This window comes from Colossoma macropomum, unplaced genomic scaffold (assembly GCF_904425465.1).
Source record: "Colossoma macropomum unplaced genomic scaffold, Colossoma_macropomum, whole genome shotgun sequence".
In the NCBI taxonomy this organism is placed as follows: Eukaryota; Metazoa; Chordata; class Actinopteri; order Characiformes; family Serrasalmidae; genus Colossoma; species Colossoma macropomum.
Window position 1 is genome coordinate 460,001 of NW_023494793.1, and position 21,112 is coordinate 481,112.

The 21,112-nt window shown below is 39.3% G+C and overlaps 1 protein-coding gene across 1 annotated transcript in view; it reads right to left on the minus strand.

Moving 5' to 3' along the window:
- ghra (growth hormone receptor a) overlaps positions 1-21,112 on the minus strand; it is a 79,858-nt gene that overhangs the window by 32,269 nt on the left and 26,477 nt on the right. The window contains exon 2 of the mRNA XM_036578140.1: positions 12,529-12,676. Within this exon, the coding sequence (XP_036434033.1) occupies positions 12,529-12,661 (133 nt within the window). The 5' untranslated portion in view covers positions 12,662-12,676. The remainder of the gene's footprint in view (positions 1-12,528; positions 12,677-21,112) is intronic.

Here is a 21,112-nt window from a genome sequence, read left to right on the forward strand (position 1 = left end):
ACAACCAGCCACTTTAACACTTACTCTTTACAGACGCTCATACCGTTCCTGCACTGCCAGCTGCTGTAAACAACAAGAGACAAGCAATAAAATACGAATATGTGTTGGATTATACATCGTGGAGCAGATTTTTGGCCAATCATCAGCGACCTGATCAGTTCAATTTAAACTGGTATTCACACAGATGATCAGCGTCTCTGTTTTCTGTTTCTCTGTTTTCATGGTGGTGAATGTGAGAGTAATAAAGCCCTGACATCCCTGCAAAACCTCTGATCAATAAACAAACACCCACATTGTAATTAAGTGTAATTAAGTCCACTTTAGCCCTTACAGTCCACCATCCGAACCAAAAGAGATACAATATCAGAACCAAAAGAGATACAATATCAGAAACTCAACGCAGTCTTTGGAAAATCAACTGGGCATTAAAACAGCCTGACGTTCTTCAGAGATGTTCACTAACAAATCCTGCTGTCTGAGGCTGCAGCTACTGAAGCAGCATCAAAACTAACACCGACACTGTTCATGATCAGGTTCAGAGGAAGGGAGATCAGTCTAAATCAGTACTCAAGTAAAAGTATTGATACTTGCGTAAAGTACTAACACACGTAAAAGTACCTTCTCCAAAACAACTTAAGTAGAAATGCAAAAGTAGCAGGTTGAAAATCTACTTAAGTACTTAGTCCTGCAGTGGAACTTCTACTACATCCAGCATTTATCAGCACAGGAAATGAAGATTGTGCGACTCTTTTCTTCCCTTTTTGGGATTCTTTTGGTCTAAAATACAGAAGGTCCAAAGTCAGGGATGTAACCAATCACAGAGCAGTACAAATATCGCCACCATCAAAATATAATTAAAACAAAAAAGAAATTAGTAACTAAATATGAACGGCTAAAATATAACTGAGTAAAAAGATTCCTTTACTCACTAATATACTTTAGTAGAAGTAATATGATCTGAAGATACTCAGGACAGTAAAAATCCATTAATACTTTACTGCAGAACCTGTACTTGTGTAAATGTAACTACCCACCCCTAAATTATAAAGACCTGCTAAAACATCAGAGAGGCAGTTTGAGTCAGTCTGTAACTGTAACTTTCAGCCAAACTATCGCTTTAAACTGGAGAAGCTCACATAGTTACACACTTAAAGAGAGACGCTGGAGCGCCTCACTGGGCGAGCAAGAGTCTGGATTTCTCTCCATCTGGCAGCTTTACTGAACAAACACAGCCGCGGGCTTACATAAGCTCCGACCTAACCTCGCTCTCCCCTCTCTCTCTCTCTCTCTCCCATTCCCTCTCCCCTTCTCTCCCTCTCTCTCTTTCTCTCCCCTCTCTCTCTCTCTCTCTCCCCTCTCTCTCTCTTTCTCTCTCTCTCACTCCCTCTCTCTCTCTCCCCCTCTCCCATTCCCTCTCCCCTTCTCTCCCTCTCTCTCCCCTCCCTCTCTCTCTTTCTCTCCCCTCTCTCTCTCTCCCCTCTCTCTCTCTTTCTCTCTCTCTCTCACTCCCTCTCTCTCTCTCTCTCTCCCCTCTTTCTCTCCCGTCTCTCTCCCCTGTCTCTCTCTCTTTCTCTCTCCCCCCTCTCTCTCATTCCCTCTCCCCCTCTCTCCCCTCCCTCTCTCTCTCTCTCCCGTCTCTCTCTTCCCTTTCTCTCTCTCCCTCTCTCTCATTCCCTCTCCCCCTCTCTCCCCTCCCTCTCTCTCTCTCCCCCCTCTCTCTCTCTCTCCCGTCTCTCTCTCTCTCTTTCTCTCTCACTCTCTCTCTCTCCCCCTTCTCTCTCCCATTCCCTCTCCCCTATCTCCCTTTCCCTATCTCTCCCACCCCCTCTCCCCCTCTCTTCCCCTTCCTCTCTTTCCCTCTTTCTCCCTCTCTCTTTACTGTCTCTCTCTCCCTCTCCCCCTCTCTTTACTGTCTCTCTCTCCCCAGCTCTCTCCCCTTTTCTCTCTCTAGCTCTCTCACCCCTCTCTTTCTCTTTACTGTCTCTCTCACTCTCTCCACCTCTCTCTCTCCCCTTCTCTCTCTTTGCTGTCTCTCTTTCTCTCCTTACTTTCTTTCAGCCCTCTTTACTTTCTTTTTCTTTCATCTCTCTCTTTCCTCACTGTTTTTCTTTACTCTCTTTCTTTACCCACTCTTTTTTCTAACTCCTCTTTCCTTCCTCTCTCTCTTCCTTTCTTTACTCTATGTCTCTCTCTCTGGGTTTCTCTTTCTCTCTCTTTCTTCACTCTTTCTTTAATCTCTTTCTTCTTTACTCTCTTTCTTTCATTACACTTTATTCGACATCACTCTGTTTCACTGCTTCTTTCCTTCTTCAATCTCTCTTTTTTCCTTTCTTTCTTTCCCTCCACTCTTGCTCCTTCTTCTCTTTCCTTCTGTTTTTATTCACTTTCTCTTCTTTTTGCTCTCTCCTCTTTCCTTACTCTCTTTCTTTACTCTGTCTCTCTTCCCTCTTTCCTCTGTCTACCTTTCTTTTTCCATCTCTTCTCCCTTCTTGTAGCTTCCTTTTCTATTTTTAATTTTCTTTTATTTTATCATTCTTTTTCTCTCTGCCTTTACTATCTCGTTTTCTTTCATTTCTCTCTCTCTCTCTCTCTCTTTTTCTCCCTCTCTGCCTTTCTCTCTCTCTCTGTCTCTCTCCCTCTCTCTCTTTCTCTCTCTCTCTGTCTCTCTCCCTCTCTCTCTCTCTCTCTCTCTCTCTCTCTCTCCCTCTCTCTCTCTGTCTCTCTCTCTCTCTCTCTCTCTCTCTCTGAACCTCTCCCTAATTCTGTCCAGTTGTGTTACACAAATAAACCTTCGTTCCAGAAGGGGCTCCGCCCACTCCTGCCGGGTTTTTTTTTGGAGGGTGGGGGGGTCTGAGGGGTGTGTATGCGTGTGTGCTGTGGGGTGGGAGTGGTTGAGTGGTCTGGGGGGGCAGAGAGTCCGGCAACTACAGTGCCCCCTGTGGTGCACAGGGAGGATACACTGCAAAACATGATATTTATTAATCTTAAAAAAACATATTTTTATTTTTAAAAACTTTGCTTTATAAAAATTTTACTGGTGTTGTAAAAATTATACACTGATCAAACTTTTACTTAATCTGCCTGAAACAGGTCAAACGTGTGTCCAGATCAGCTGAACAGTCGTGATATTCAGACAGTAACCTGAAAAAGAGAAATATCAGATTTAAGATGATTGCTCGTTTAAAGGCCTCCTGCTGCAGTGAGCTGAGATCAGGGGGACTCTGAAACTAGTCCAGCTCGTTCTTCAGAGAGTTTAGCGAAGGAACACAAACACTGACCTGAAAGAACAAACAGCTGCTGTTTAAAAGGCTTTTTGGCAGATAAAAAATCCCAGAGCAGAAAAAACACCGACAGCTGACAGATCAGCCTGATTCACTTCTACAGTCTTTCAAACGGATTTCTTCAGATATTCCCGTCTCAGTAACTCTGTCGACTGGATATCCACCGATCAGGCATAACATTCTGACCACCTCCTTGTTTCTACGCTCATTGTCCATTTTATCAGCTCCACTTACTATATAGGTGCACTTTGTAGTTCTACAGTTACAGACTGTAGTCCATCTGTTTCTCTGATACTTTGTTAGCCCCCTTTTACCCTGTCCTTCAGTGGTCAGGACCCCCATGGACACTGTGTCCACTCACTGTCCACTCTATTAGACACTCCTACCTTGTCGGTCCACCTTGTAGATGTAAAGTCAGAGACGATAGCTCATCTGCTGCTGCACAGTTTGTGTTGGTCATCCTCTAGTCTTTCATCAGTGGTCACAGGACGCTGCCCACAGGACGCTGTTGGCTGGATATTTTTGGTTGCTGGACTATTCTCAGTCCAGCAGCGACACTGAGGTGTTTAAAAACTCCAGCAGCACTGCTGTGTCTGATCCACTCAGACCAGCACAACACACACTAACACAGCACCACCACGTCAGTGTTACTGCAGTGCTGAGAATGATCCACCACCCAAATAGTACCTGCTCTGTGAGGGTCCATGGGGGTCCTGACCACTGAAGAACAGGGTAAAAGGGGGCTAACAAAGTATCAGAGAAACAGATGGACTACAGTCTGTAACTGTAGAACTACAAAGTGCACCTATATAGTAAGTGGAGCTGATAAAATGGACAATGAGCGTAGAAACAAGGAGGTGGTCAGAATGTTATGCCTGATCGGTGTGTATATACATGTGTATAGAGGTTTTGTTCTGACAGCAATGATATATATATATATATATATATATATATATATATATATATAAACTGCTGTAGACTGAATGGTGGAGCTAAACTGCTGTAGCTGAATGGTGGAGCTAAACTGCTGTAGACTGAATGGTGGAGCTAAACTGCTGTAGACTGAATGGTGGAGCTAAACTGCTGTAGCTGAATGGTGGAGCTAAACTGCTGTAGACTGAATGGTGGAGCTAAACTGCTGTAGACTGAATGGTGGAGCTAAACTGCTGTAGACTGAATGGTGGAGCTAAACTGCTGTAGACTGAATGGTGGGGCTAAACTGCTGTAGCTGAATGATGGGGCTAAACTGCTGTAGACTGAATGGTGGAGCTAAACTGCTGTAGCTGAATGGTGGAGCTAAACTGCTGTAGCTGAATGGTGGAGCTAAACTGCTGTAGCTGAATGGTGCAGCTAAACTGCTGTAGACTGAATGGTGGAGCTAAACTGCTGTAGACTGAATGGTGGAGCTAAACTGCTGTAGCTGAATGGTGGAGCTAAACTGCTGTAGACTGAATGGTGGAGCTAAACTGCTGTAGACTGAATGGTGGAGCTAAACTGCTGTAGACTGAATGGTGGAGCTAAACTGCTGTAGACTGAATGGTGGGGCTAAACTGCTGTAGACTGAATGGTGGAGCTAAACTGCTGTAGACTGAATGGTGGAGCTAAACTGCTGTAGCTGAATGGTGGAGCTAAACTGCTGTAGACTGAATGGTGGAGCTAAACTGCTGTAGACTGAATGGTGGAGCTAAACTGCTGTAGCTGAATGGTGGAGTTAAACTGCTGTAGACTGAATGTTGGAGCTAAACTGCTGTAGCTGAATGGGTGGGGCTAAACTGCTGTAGACTGAATGGGTGGGGCTGCAGTTTGACATTCAGTTTGCTTTATATGTGATTCCATATGTATTATTTCATCAGTTCAATGTCGGCTTTTTAACTCTGAAACATGTAAAACAGAATAAATAAACATGAACAGTGTGTCTGAACTGCTCTCTGCTGCTGTAGATGGAGGCTGTGATACAGTAAGTACAGTATTAACGTTTTTCTGTGTCCAGTAGAGACCGGAGTCTCTGACAGTGCAGTCTGAACACAGGAATATCATCTCCAGCTGCTCTCTCTACAGATGTTTCACTACTCTGGATTTCAGCCAGAAAACCCGTCCAGTTCCTGCACTGACCGCACATCTGGTCATGTAGGCAGTGAACACAGAGAAAGCTCCAGACCCTCTCCACATCGAACATCCACCATCCAACCTAAATACCTGAACACTTATCTGTTAGGAGAGTGCACAACACTGATCTATTTGTTTCTGCATTATTTTTATTATATTGTGGATTTATTTTTATTTTTGTGAATTAATTGAACTGTTTCATATTTGTCAGTCAGTTAACTTTCACTGGAATCATCTTAGAGCTGATAAAAGACACACACAGTTACCAGACAAATATGATTTAGTCTAGTGCAACACTATCTGAGTATATAACAGTGTATAATCTGAGTGTACATTATCCAAATATACTATATCTGAGGATATACTATATAACAGTATGTAACCGTGTACAGTCTGAAGGTATACTATCTGAGTGTATAGTAGTGTATAATCTGAATGCATATTATTTTAATATATAATAGTGTATAATCTAAAGATATATTATCTGAGTATATAATCTGAGTGTGTGTTATCTAAGTATATGATAGTGGATAATCTGAGTGTATAATATCTGAGTATGTAACAAAGCAGATAATCTGAGTGTATAGTATATGAGTATTTAGTAGTTTATAATCTAAGCACATAAAATCTGAGTAAATAATAGAATGTATATTCTGAGTGTATATTATCTGAGTATATGATATATCTGAGTATATGATACAGTATACAATTAGGCATGAAATATCTAAGTATACAATAGTATATAATCTGAAAGCATTTTATCTAAGCATATATAAGTATATAATCTGAAAAAATAACATTTGAGTTTGTAATAGGGTGTATAATTGAGTGTGTAATATTTGTGTATATGGTAGAATGTGTAATCCGAGTGTATAATATCTGAGTATATAATAGAATGTATAATCTGTGTATAATATGTGAGTATATAATAGAATGTATAATCTGAGTGCATAATATCTGAGCATATAATAGAATGTATAATCTAAGTGCATAATATCTGAGTATATTACAGAATGTATAATCTGAGTATATTACAGAATGTATAATCTGAGTATATTACAGAATGTATAATCTGAGTGTATAATATCCATGTATATAACAGAATGTATAATCTAAGAGCATAATATCTGAGTATATTACAGAATGTATAATCTAAGTGTATAATTTGTGAGTATATAATAGAATGTATAATCTGAGTGTATAATATCTGAGTTTAATAATAGAATGTATAATCTAAGTGCATAATATCTGAGTATATAAAAGAATGTATAATCTGAGTGTATAATATCTAAGTATATAATAGAATGTATATGTGAATGTTTAATATTTGCGCTATAAGCTCAGCACACAGGGTTAAACTCTGGAGCAGCTGCCTCCGTTAGCTCTGAATCCTGACTTAAATCACTCAGTTCCTCCTCCTCCTCCTCCCCCTCGCGTGCCGCTGCTGTCCTGCAGCTCCTCTGAAATCCTCCCTCTGTCACTGAGTAAATATTCAGCGTCCAGCTGCAAGGAGCCAAACCGCTGACCAGGAAAATCTCAGTAAGGCGTCACAGCTCAAAGCTCACAGACTCTGAACATCAGAAATGATGTGAGTTAAAGTTCAGCTTGGAAACAGGACAAACCACCAGCAGCCGCACAGCGCTGTAAAAGCTGCTCTCAGACCACAAAGACACGCTATAAACGGCTAAAGGACACGGCCGACGAGACGTACGTGAGATCAGGACCGAGGAACACTGAGTCTGTTCATCTGAACTCCTGCTTTGTGTCATTTTAATCCAAAAATGAAACTGAATAAAACACGTTCAAAACAAACGTTACGCGTCATTAAAGCTCAACAACAGAGTTCAGACTAAAATCGCTGAACATTCGACAACATTCGTATGTGTGAAAAACTCAGAGCTCTCAAACTGGACTGAGGGATTTTTTTAGCACCAAACTGGAACCTGCTGAAAATAGAACCCAGCAGCACTCAGAGGAACATCTCATCTGGGCACTGGAACGTCTCATTTGGGGTTTTTAAGAGTGTAACTTGCTGAAAACAGCTGTATGTGTGGACGGACCGACCTCAACTCTGCAGCCCAGACGGGGAGAGACGCTCAGATTACCAAACAAATATGACTCACTTTAGGTAGAAAAAAGCCTCAGTATGTAATAGAGTGTATAATCAGAATGTATAATAATCCAAATATATAATATAGTATATAATCTGAGTCATGATATAAGAGTACAAAATCACAGTGTATGTTCTGAGTTTACATCTGCCCAAATGACTGTATAACGTGATATTATATCAGCTGTCAGATAATATATAATAATAATATATAATAATATATATATCTTATATATAGATAATATATAGATAATATATAATCTTATTAAATAATAGAGTGTATATCAGTATAAAACTGTGTAATCTGAATGTATATTATCTGAGCATATAATGGAATATATATTCTTAGTATATAATATTTAATTACATAATAATGTATAATGTCTGAGCATACAGTACAATGTACAATTTGATTACGTAACACCTAAGCATATAATAGTGTATAATCTGAAAGTACATTATTTGAGTATACACTATTATATATTATATGTTATATATTATATAACAGTGTATAATCTGAGTATATATTATCTATACAGTGGTGTATAATCTAAATGTATATTATCTAAATGTATAATAGATTAAACAATCTGAGTATAAAATGTCTAATTTATGTCTAAAATGTCTAATATACAAGTATATAATCTGAATGTCTGTTACCTAAGTAAATAATAGAATATATATCTGAGTGTATAAATTTGTTCTAGGTACAAAATCACTCTGTATGTTCTGACTTCATATCTGTCCAAAAGAGTGTATAATATGTGATATTATATCAGGTGTATATAATCTGACATAACCTGAGTGTATAATATCTAAGTATACAATCTGAATGTGATTAATCTTAGTTTCTAACCTTTAGGTATATAACAGTGTATAATCTCACTGTATATTATTTGAGTATATAATTAGTATATAATTGTATAATCTGAATGTAGATCATCTGAGTATGCAATAGAGTATTGAATCCGAGTATATAATATCTAAGTACACAATGGTGTATAATCTTAATGTGTAGAGTATATAATCTCAGTATGTAATAAGTATATAACTGTATAATTTGAATTTAGATCATCTGAATATGCAACAGAGTATGTAATAAGTATATATCTGCACAATCTGAATGTATATTGTCTAAGTATATGAGTACATAATCTGAGTATATAATATCTACATATGCAATGATGTATAAGATGAATGTGTATAAAAGTATATAATCTGAGTATATACAAGTGTACAATCTAATGTATGTTACCTTAATTAATAACATACATTGAATGCATAATATCTTACATATCTATATAATATAGCATAAAAGCATGTAATCTAATTATATATCATCTGAGTGTAAAATAGGGAGTCCAGAGGTGAGCAGAACTACACAGCTGTAACGATATATACACGAAAAATATCCGATATCAGCATCAGTCCACACTTCCCATATCAGTGGAACTCTAATTTCCACAGAAGACAGTAAATAAGACAAATAATTCCAGATTAGCGCTCAGCTAATATCCTTGCTGGACAATCACTGCACACAGCCCTGGACTTTGGATGACCAATCGAACGTGTTTACTTTGCAAAAACACCTATTGACTGCAGAATTGTTTGACTCTACAAAAGTAAAAACCCTCTGTTTGCTCAGCCTGAATCTGGCCCGGTGATGGTCCACTAACAGGCGTCCAGTGCTGTGCCAGATTTGGCTTCCCGTCATGCGTCGGTGCAGAGAGCTGTCCTTGGCGTGACTCTATAGACCACAAAGGACTTCGATCTAAATTTAAGGCACTATTCAGGAATAAAAGAATAAAAAAGCTTTTTTTTAAACACTGTGAAGGTTCAGTTCAGCGTAATCCTGAACACGAAGCTCCAGATCAGAGAGCAGTGGAGTTTAAACGGCTCAGTCAGAAACACACACAGCTCAGAAACACAGACTCAGAAACACAGCTCAGAAACACAGACTCAGAAACACAGCTCAGAAACACAGCTCAGAAACACAGACTCAGAAACACAGACTCAGAAACACAGCTCAGAAACACGGACTCAGAAACACAGACTCAGAAACACAGCTCAGAAACACGGACTCAGAAACAAAGACTCAGAAACACAGACTCAGAAACAGACTCAGAAACACAGCTCAGAAACAGACTCAGAAACACAGACTCAGAAACACAGCTCAGAAACACAGACTCAGAAACACAGACTCAGAAACACAGCTCAGAAACACAGACTCAGAAACACAGACTCAGAAACACAGACTCAGAAACACAGCTCAGAAACATAGACTCAGAAACACAGACTGAGAAACAGACTGAGAAACACAGACTGAGAAACACAGACTGAGAAACACAGCTCAGAAACACAGACTCAGAAACACAGCTCAGAAACACAGACTCAGAAACACAGACTCAGAAACACAGCTCAGAAACACAGACTCAGAAACACAGCTCAGAATCACAGACTCAGAAACACAGACTCAGAAACACAGCTCAGAAACACAGACTAAGAAACACAGCTCAGAAACACAGACTCAGAAACACAGACTCAGAAACACAGCTCAGAATCACAGACTCAGAATCACAGACTCAGAAACACAGCTCAGAATCACAGACTCAGAAACACAGCTCAGAAACACAGACTCAGAAACACAGACTCAGAAACACAGCTCAGAAACACAGCTCAGAAACAGACTCAGAAACACAGCTCAGAAACACAGACTCAGAAACACAGACTCAGAAACAGACTCAGAAACACAGATCAGAAACACAGACTCAGAAACACAGACTCAGAAACACAGTTCAGAAAAAGACTCAGAATCACAGCTCAGAAACACAGACTCAGAAACACAGACTCAGAAACACAGCTCAGAAACACAGACTCAGAAACAGACTCAGAAACACAGACTCAGAAACACAGACTCAGAAAAAGACTCAGAAACACAGACTCAGAAACACAGACTCAGAAACAGACTCAGAAACACAGATCAGAAACACAGCTCAGAAACACAGATCAGAAACACAGCTCAGAAACACAGACTCAGAAACACAGCTCAGAAACACAGACTCAGAAACAGACTCAGAAACACAGATCAGAAACACAGATCAGAAACACAGATTCAGAAACACAGCTCAGAAACACAGACTTAGAAACACAGCTCAGAAACACAGACTCAGAAACACAGACTCAGAAACACAGCTCAGAAACAGACTCAGAAACACAGACTCAGAAACACAGCTCAGAAACACAGACTCAGAAACAGACTCAGAAACACAGACTCAGAAACACAGACTCAGAAACACAGCTCAGAAACACAGACTCAGAAACACAGACTCAGAAACACAGACTCAGAAACAGACTCAGAAACACAGACTCAGAAACACAGCTCAGAAACACAGACTCAGAAACACAGACTCAGAAACACAGACTCAGAATCACAGCTCAGACACACAGCTCAGAAACACAGCTCAGAAACACAGACTCAGAAACACAGACTCAGAAACACAGACTCAGAAACACAGCTCAGAAACACAGACTCAGAAACACAGACTCAGAAACACAGATCAGAAACACAGACTCAGAAACACAGCTCAGAAACACAGACTCAGAAACACAGACTCAGAAACACAGCTCAGAAACACAGACTCAGAAACACAGACTCAGAAACACAGCTCAGAAACACAGACTCAGAAACACAGCTCAGAAACACAGACTCAGAAACACAGCTCAGAAACACAGACTCAGAAACAGACTCAGAAACACAGACTCAGAAACACAGCTCAGAAACACAGACTCAGAAACACAGCTCAGAAACACAGCTCAGAAACACAGACTCAGAAACACAGACTCAGAAACAGACTCAGAAACACAGACTCAGAAACAGACTCAGAAACACAGACTCAGAAACAGACTCAGAAACACAGACTCAGAAACACAGACTCAGAAACACAGACTCAGAAACACAGACTCAGAAACACAGCTCAGAAACACAGACTCAGAAACACAGCTCAGAAACACAGACTCAGAAACAGACTCAGAAACACAGACTCAGAAACACAGCTCAGAAACACAGACTCAGAAACACAGCTCAGAAACACAGCTCAGAAACACAGACTCAGAAACACAGACTCAGAAACACAGCTCAGAAACACAGACTCAGAAACACAGCTCAGAAACACAGACTCAGAAACAGACTCAGAAACACAGACTCAGAAACACAGCTCAGAAACACAGACTCAGAAACACAGCTCAGAAACACAGCTCAGAAACACAGACTCAGAAACACAGACTCAGAAACAGACTCAGAAACACAGACTCAGAAACAGACTCAGAAACAGCCACACGCTGCACTTTAAAGAGATCAGTGCCTTTTCACAAATCACCACACTGCCTTTTAATACTACTTAGAAAAAATACATATTCCTCATGTATTTATCAATAATATTTTTGCACGTTATGAAAATGGCTAAAAATATATGTGTTAAATAGATATTAAAAAAGCATTCATATGTATCAGTTATTAAATGTGTTCAGTTGTGTGTAGTTGCTGTAATGTGTTTGAAATTTATTTCAAATACATAAAAATACATATGGGCAGCTCAAACCATCAGTAAAACCAATTATATTCTTTTGTACTAGACAATATTATGAGGTAAAGAGTTCTGTCCCACACAAAAAAGCAAAGTGAATGAGAACCTTCTTTAAGGTTTTTCATATAAAAGATCCATCAGTAAAGCGAATAAGGACCTTCTTTAAGGTTCTTCTCACTCATTTCTCTATTCACTCATTTTGTTTTGTTTAGCTCTGGCTGGTAATGTTGGACGTCAATCACTCTTGCTCATTAGAATATGAAGCCACGCCCAGACATTCTCAGACCGATGTGATCAGTGTGTTTTAGATCATGTATTTTCATTGAAACTGTTTAATATAACACAACATTTTAGTGTCATATAAATATTGTAGCAGTGTGAAGTTTAAAAGCTGGCTGTAGCTCAGGTGTGTGTGTACCGGGTGTGTAATCCTCAGGTGTGTGTTTACCTGGTGTGTAATCCTCAGGTGTGTGTGTGCCTGGTGTGTAATCCTCAGGTGTGTCTCTGTGTTGGCTGATGGCCTGGATTCCCAGCATGCAAAGCAGCACACACAGCAGGCTGAGAGAAGTTCGGAGCTCCATGACCTTCAGCTGCTCCTGAAAACACAAAACACAACTCATTTTCAGCAAATTAAAAAAAAGCGTACATTCGAATGTGTTTCAGAATAATGACGCGTCCAATTTTAATTTCACTAAATAATCATATTTTAATTTTAGAGAGTCGCTGATTGGTGGCGCGGGAGATGACCAATAGGTGGCGCTGATAGAAAGAGAAAAAAAAATCAAAGGCAGGAAAAACCTAATGCTGTGTTAATATGCTAGCAAAAAAATGCACTTAACCGACGGCAACATGACGCCACGGCAACATGTCGCCACGGCAACATGAGGCCACGGCAACATGACGCCACGGCAACGCTGCGGAGAACACACTCAGTTCCAGCTTTCACTCTGACACTGGTCACTCGTTCTGAAACAGCCTCTAAACGGGTCTTTTTGCTTCATTTGGCTGGAACCGAGCCTGTTCTGTGCTGTGTGCATCCTTATCCAGCTAACTGAACTAATGTTAGCTTAGCCACAAGGCTACAGATCCAAACCCCACAGAGCAGGTTCAGTTTCAGCTTTTTAGTTTTATCGTCTGAACTCGTTTCAGCAGAGCAGCAGTTTCACAGCATCAGTCCTCAACTGTGGTGTGTGGCTCTGAAGAGCTGGCAGCCTGACTGTATATATGAAACATATGGTATATACCCTGACTGTCACTGATTGTATATATAATATATATGATATATATGCTCACAGACTGTATATGTGACATATGATATATACGCTCACTGATTATATATGTATATATATATATATATATATATATATATATATATATATATGTATATAAAAATAAGATATATACTCATTGACTGTATCTATGAAACATACGGTATATACCCTGACTGACTGTATATATGATACATATGGTATATACAGTGACTGACTGTATATATGATATATATGATATATACACTCATTGACTGTTTGTATGATATATATGATATCTACACTTATTGACTGTATATATGATGTAAATGATTCTACCGGATACTTCCTATATATGTGTGTATATATATATTAAAAAAACTCAACTTTTTCTTTTTTTTTCAATGACGTTGAAAAGCGTTGATTTAGTATGAGTTTATTTTTTAAATAAAATATGCTGTCCTATGTTTTATGTCACTACCGAAACACAGGGTTTTAGTCTGTGGGTGGAGGCTTATTTTATTTTAGATCCCATTGTTTTGAAGTAAATGTGTCCAAAGTCTGAAAATCAGTGTGGAACATTAAGAATCGTCATATTTTCTGCAGTTCAGCACTTTTTAGTTTTTTAATGTAGAATATGATGATTTTCTGTGTGAACAGCTGTTCAGAGCTGTGTTTGCTGGTCATGAACTGCTGAATTTCTGAGCTCAGAATGAGCTAAAATTGTTACCGAAACAGTCACTACTGAAACAGTCACTACTGAAACAGACACTACTGAAACAGTCACTACTAAAACAGTCACTTCTCAAACAGACACTACTGAAAGTCACTACTGAAACAGACACTACTGAAACAGACACTACTGAATCAGTCACTTCTCAAACAGACACTACTGAAAGTCACTACTGAAACAGACACTACTGAAACCGACACTACTGAATCAGTCACTACTGAAACAGACACTACTGAAAAAGACACTACTGAAACAGTCACTTCTCAAACAGACACTACTGAAACAGTCACTACTGAAACAGTCACTTCTCAAACAGACACTACTGAAAGTCACTACTGAAACAGACACTACTGAAACAGACACTACTGAATCAGTCACTACTGAAACAGTCACTGCTGAAACAGACATTACTGAAACAGACACTACTGAAACAGTCACTACTGAAACAGACACTACTGAAACAGACACTACTGAAACAGTCACTACTCAAACAGACACTACTGAAACAGACACTACTGAAACAGTCACTACTGAAACAGACACTACTCAAACAGTCACTACTGAAACAGACACTACTGAAACAGACACTACTTAAACAGTCGCTACTGAAACAGACACTACTGAAACAGACACTACTGAAAGTCACTACTGAAACAGACACTACTGAAACAGACACTACTTAAACAGTCGCTACTGAAACAGACACTACTGAAACAGACACTACCGAAAGTCACTACTGAAACAGTCACTACTCAGTCACTACTGAAACAGACACTACTGAAACAGTCACTACTGAAACAGTCACTACTGAAATAGACACTATTGAAACAGACACTAGTGAAACAGACACTACTGAAACAGTCACTACTGAAACAGACACTACTGAAACAGACACTACTGAAACAGTCACTAGTCAGACACTACTCAAACAGTCACTACTGAAACAGACACTACTCAAACAGACACTACTCAAACAGACACTACTGAAACAGACACTACTGAAACAGACACTACTGAAAGTCACTACTGAAACAGTCAGTACTCAGACACTACTGAAACAGACACTACTGAAACAGTCACTACTGAAACAGACACTACTGAAACAGACACTACTGAAACAGTCGCTACTGAACCAGACACTACTGAAACAGTCGCTACTGAACCAGACACTACTGAAACAGACACTACTGAAAGTCACTACTAACACAGTCAGTACTCAGACACTACTGAAACAGTCACTATTGAAACAGTCACTACTGAAACAGACACTACTGAAACAGACACTACTGAATCAGTCACTACTGAAACAGACACTACTGAAACAGTCGCTACTGAAACAGACACTACTGAAGCAGACACTACTGAAAGTCACTACTGAAACAGTCAGTACTCAGACACTACTGAAACAGACACTACTGAAACAGTCACTACTGAAACAGTCACTTCTCAAACAGACACTACTGAAAGTCACTACTGAAACAGACACTACTGAAACCGACACTACTGAATCAGTCACTACTGAAACAGTCACTACTGAAACAGACACTACTGAAACAGCCACTTCTCAAACAGACACTACTGAAACAGTCACTACTGAAACAGTCACTTCTCAAACAGACACTACTGAAAGTCACTACTGAAACAGACACTACTGAAACACACTACTGAAACAGTCACTACTGAAACAGACACTACTGAAACAGTCACTGCTGAAACAGACACTACTGAAACAGACACTACTGAAACAGACACTACTGAAACAGTCACTACTCAAACAGACACTACCGAAACACACTACTGAAACAGTCACTACTGAAACAGACACTACTGAAAGTCACTACTGAAACAGTCACTACTCAAACAGACACTACTCAAACAGTCGCTACTGAAACAGATGCTACTGAAACAGACACTACTGAAACAGTCACTACTGAAACAGACACTACTTAAACAGTCGCTACTGAAACAGACACTACTGAAACAGACACTACTGAAAGTCACTACTGAAACAGACACTACTGAAACAGTCACTACTGAAACTGACACTACTGAAACAGTCACTACTGAAACAGACACTACTGAAACAGACACTACTTAAACAGTCGCTACTGAAACAGACACTACTGAAACAGACACTACTAAAAGTCACTACTGAAACAGACACTACTCAAACAGACACTACTTAAACAGTCGCTACTGAAACAGACACTACTGAAACAGACACTACCGAAAGTCACTACTGAAAGTCACTACTCAGTCACTACTGAAACAATCACTACTGAAACAGACACTACTGAAACAGTCACTACTGAAACAGACACTACTCAAACAGACACTACTGAAACAGATACTACCGAAACAGTCACTACTCAAACAGACACTACTCAAACAGTCACTACTGAAACAGACACTACTGAAAAAGACACTACTGAAACAGTCACTACTCAGTCACTACTGAAACAGTCACTACTCAGACACTACTGAAACAGACACTACTGAAACAGACACTACTGAAAGTCACTACTGAAACAGTCAGTACTCAGACACTACTGAAACAGTCACTACTGAAACAGACACTACTGAAACAGACACTACTGAATCAGTCACTACTGAAACAGACACTACTGAAACAGACACTACTGAAACAGACACTACTGAAACAGTCAGTACTCAGACACTACTGAAACAGACACTACTGAATCAGTCACTACTGAAACAGACACTACTGAAACAGTCGCTACTGAAACAGACACCACTGAAACAGACACTACTGAAACAGACACTACTGAAACAGTCAGTACTCAGACACTACTGAACCAGACACTACTGAAACAGTCACTACTGAAACAGACACTACTGAAACAGTCACTACTGAATCAGTCACTACTCAGACACTACTGAAACAGTCACTACTGAAACAGACACTACTGAAACAGTCTCTACTGAAACAGACACTACTGAAACATAATTAAGGTTTAGAGTCACTCAAAGTCAAAACCAGTTAAGTCCCAAATGTGTTTCAGCTCTGACTCTGAACCAGTTCAGTACAATCACAGATCAATTCACAGATTCATCAGAAATGAACATGACTCTTCAAGGGTTCTTTACTGAAACAGACACTACTGAAAGTCACTACTGAAACAGACACTACTGAAACAGTCACTACTGAAACTGACACTACTGAAACAGACACTACTGAAACAGTCACTACTGAAACAGTCGCTACTGAAACAGTCACTACTGAAACAGACACTACAGAAACAGTCACTACTGAAACAGACACTACTGAAACAGACACTACTTAAACAGTCGCTACTGAAACAGACACTACTGAAACAGACACTACTGAAAGTCACTACTGAAACAGACACTACTCAAACAGACACTACTTAAACAGTCGCCACTGAAACAGACACTACTGAAACAGACACTACCGAAAGTCACTACTGAAAGTCACTACTCAGTCACTACTGAAACAATCACTACTGAAACAGACACTACTGAAACAGTCACTACTGAAACAGACACTACTGAAACAGACACTACTGAAACAGTCACTACTGAAACAGTCACTACTCAGTCACTACTGAAACAGTCACTACTCAGACACTACTGAAACAGACACTACTGAAACAGACACTACTGAAACAGACACTACTGAATCAGTCACTACTGAAACAGACACTACTGAAACAGTCGCTACTGAAACAGACACTACTGAAACAGACACTACTGAAAGTCACTACTGAAACAGTCAGTACTCAGACACTACTGAAACAGTCACTACTGAAACAGACACTACTGAAACAGACACTACTGAATCAGTCACTACTGAAACAGACACTACTGAAACAGTTGCTACTGAAACAGACACTACTGAAACAGACACTACTGAAAGTCACTACTGAAACAGTCAGTACTCAGACACTACTGAAACAGTCACTACTGAAACAGTCACTACTGAAACAGACACTACTGAAACAGACACTACTGAATCAGTCACTACTGAAACAGACACTACTGAAACAGTCGCTACTGAAACAGACACTACTGAAACAGACACTACTGAAAGTCACTACTGAAACAGTCAGTACTCAGACACTACTGAAACAGTCACTGCTGAAACAGACACTACTGAAACAGACACTACTGAATCAGTCACTACTGAAACAGACACTACTGAAACAGTCGCTACTGAAACAGACACTACTGAAACAGACACTACTGAAAGTCACTACTGAAACAGTCAGTACTCAGACACTACTGAAAGTCACTACTGAAACAGTCAGTACTCAGACACTACTGAAACAGACACTACTGAATCAGTCACTACTGAAACAGACACTACTGAAACAGTCGCTACTGAAACAGACACCACTGAAACAGACACTACTGAAACAGACACTACTGAAACAGTCAGTACTCAGACACTACTGAACCAGACACTACTGAAACAGTCACTACTGAAACAGACACTACTGAAACAGTCACTACTGAATCAGTCACTACTCAGACACTACTGAAACAGTCACTACTGAAACAGACACTACTGAAACAGTCTCTACTGAAACAGACACTACTGAAACATAATTAAGGTTTAGAGTCACTCAAAGTCAAAACCAGTTAAGTCCCAAATGTGTTTCAGCTCTGACTCTGAACCAGTTCAGTACAATCACAGATCAATTCACAGATTCATCAGAAATGAACATGACTCTTCAAGGGTTCTTTAGTAAAGGCAATGGTTCTATATAGCACCATTTGCATGATTAAATGGTTCTCTGCATGGTGAAATTAGATTGTAGATTGATGGAGAATGTGTTGTATATGGTTCTACATAGCACCAAAGGGGGTTCTCCTGTTGTTACAATGTCAAGCGTGTAACAAAAGAAGAACCCTTTTAGTGCTCTTATGAACCCCTTTCAAAAAGGTCCTATACAGAACCATATAGAACACATTCTCCACCAATTCACCAAATGAATCGTTGAGTGTTCAAAGTTCTATACAGAACCACTGTTATTACTAAAGAACCCTTGAAGAACCATCTTATTCAGGAGTGCACCAAAAAGGGTTCTTCTGTTGTTACAAGTTTGGCATCGTAACAATAGAAGAACCCTTTATTCTGCTATATAGAACCATATCCAACACATTCACCATGCAAACAACCATTTAAGCATGAAATTATTCTATTGGTTCTAAATAGAACCATTTCTTTACCAAAGAACCCTTGAAGTAGCCTCTTTTTAAGAGTGTAGACGTCATGTAAACGAGTCATATTTCAGTTTATGGTGATGTTATTGGCTGTTCTGCTTTGTGTTCAGTGTCAGAGCCTCTTCTCATGGATCATATTTATTTTTGATGAATGTATTTTTATGTATTCAGGTTATAAAAGCTCTTCTGGTTCAAACAACAAAGAACTCGACTGAATTAATTGTTTACATTTTCATTTGCAGTCACGTATGCTGCGTGTATAAAACAATTATAAATCTCCTGCATGTATTTTTAAATAATTTAGCAAAAAATGAAATGTGTTAGGTTGTCCATCCAGCACTACACTGACCATGTAAAATAAATGAATATAATGTATGTTTTAACACTCAGACATCACTTCTTACAGAGGTCTTAAGTCCTGTAGTTATGAAGACTGAGTTTATATTCCAAATGTTTTTATTTAATATATTTTTGCAATATATTAAAACATCCAAAAACATACTTGTTAAATATACTTTTAGATTGCATTCATCAGTATTAGTTACTATCTGTGTTCAGTTGAGTGTAATGAAGGTTCCAGATGTAACTAAACGTTCTTCTGTGATCTGCACTGTACTTTACATTAACCATGTACGTCTGCAGTCAGACTCTCACACACAATGTATTTCACATAAACAAGATATCAGATCATGACTGCATTTTCACAGAGTATCAATACCCACAACACTCGCTTCTGTCCTGATAAAGGATCATTAGATCAGATTTAAAATGAAGATACTGGAACACAAATTCATCTCTAAAGGTATCAGACAGTGAAGAGCATCAGACAGGATTCTGGATATTTTCATACGTTTTCAGATGGATTTAATAAACACTTTATTTTTTTCTATTATTCTATGTGTAATATTTCTCCACACATTTTCAAATAAGTGTATTTTAAAATATATTTGATTAATATGCCAAAATATTCTGAAATACATTTTAGTGTTTGAATGTATTTCAAATATATAAAAATACACGTCCATATATTTTTTTTCATAAGGGCAAATCAATGTTGCGCTATAAATGCACAGCACAGGCTGTCAATATTAAATCCGCTGTTCTTCCCGGTGAAGTGGGTTAAAGTCAAAGTCCGGCTGAGCAGGAGTGCAGCGGGTTATATTACACGTCTCTCAGAGCTGCTGGAGCGTCTACAGCGGCCTGTTCACAAACCTGCCAGACGCAAACACAGACGCCGACACTTTTACTTCCTCATCAGTCATCAGACGTCAGTCCTGAGGAGCAGGTGCTGACGGACAGCGCGGCTGCGCCGGTTCAGACGCTGCGTTGGTCACTGTGAATGATCAGTGAGGGTGAATGTGAAGCTGTCCTCTCTACACTGAGCCGCCCTCATTAACCACCTCACTGAAACACTGATCATCAGCAACACCGCACCGCCTGACAGAGGACGGGGGTGGGAGGGAAGCTGTTCTGCTGGAGAACCTTATTAAGCCAGAAATAGAACAGAATTAGAGTTCTGTAGAGTCTAGAACATTTAGAACACTAAACACATAAAAAATCTACTCAAATCTTCACTCCAGAAACTAAAATCAGACAGATAGACAGACAGACAGACAGACAGATAGATAGACAGACAGACAGATAGATAGACAGACAGACAGACAGACGGACTGATAGACAGACAGACAGACAGACAGACAGTGCTACAGACATGGACAAAATTCTAGTATTGTCTTTATACTGTGATTACAATAATAATAAGCATATAATAATGATTTAAACATATGTAATATATCCCAATATGTATTATAACAACAAAACAAAACAACAACAATAATATTTAC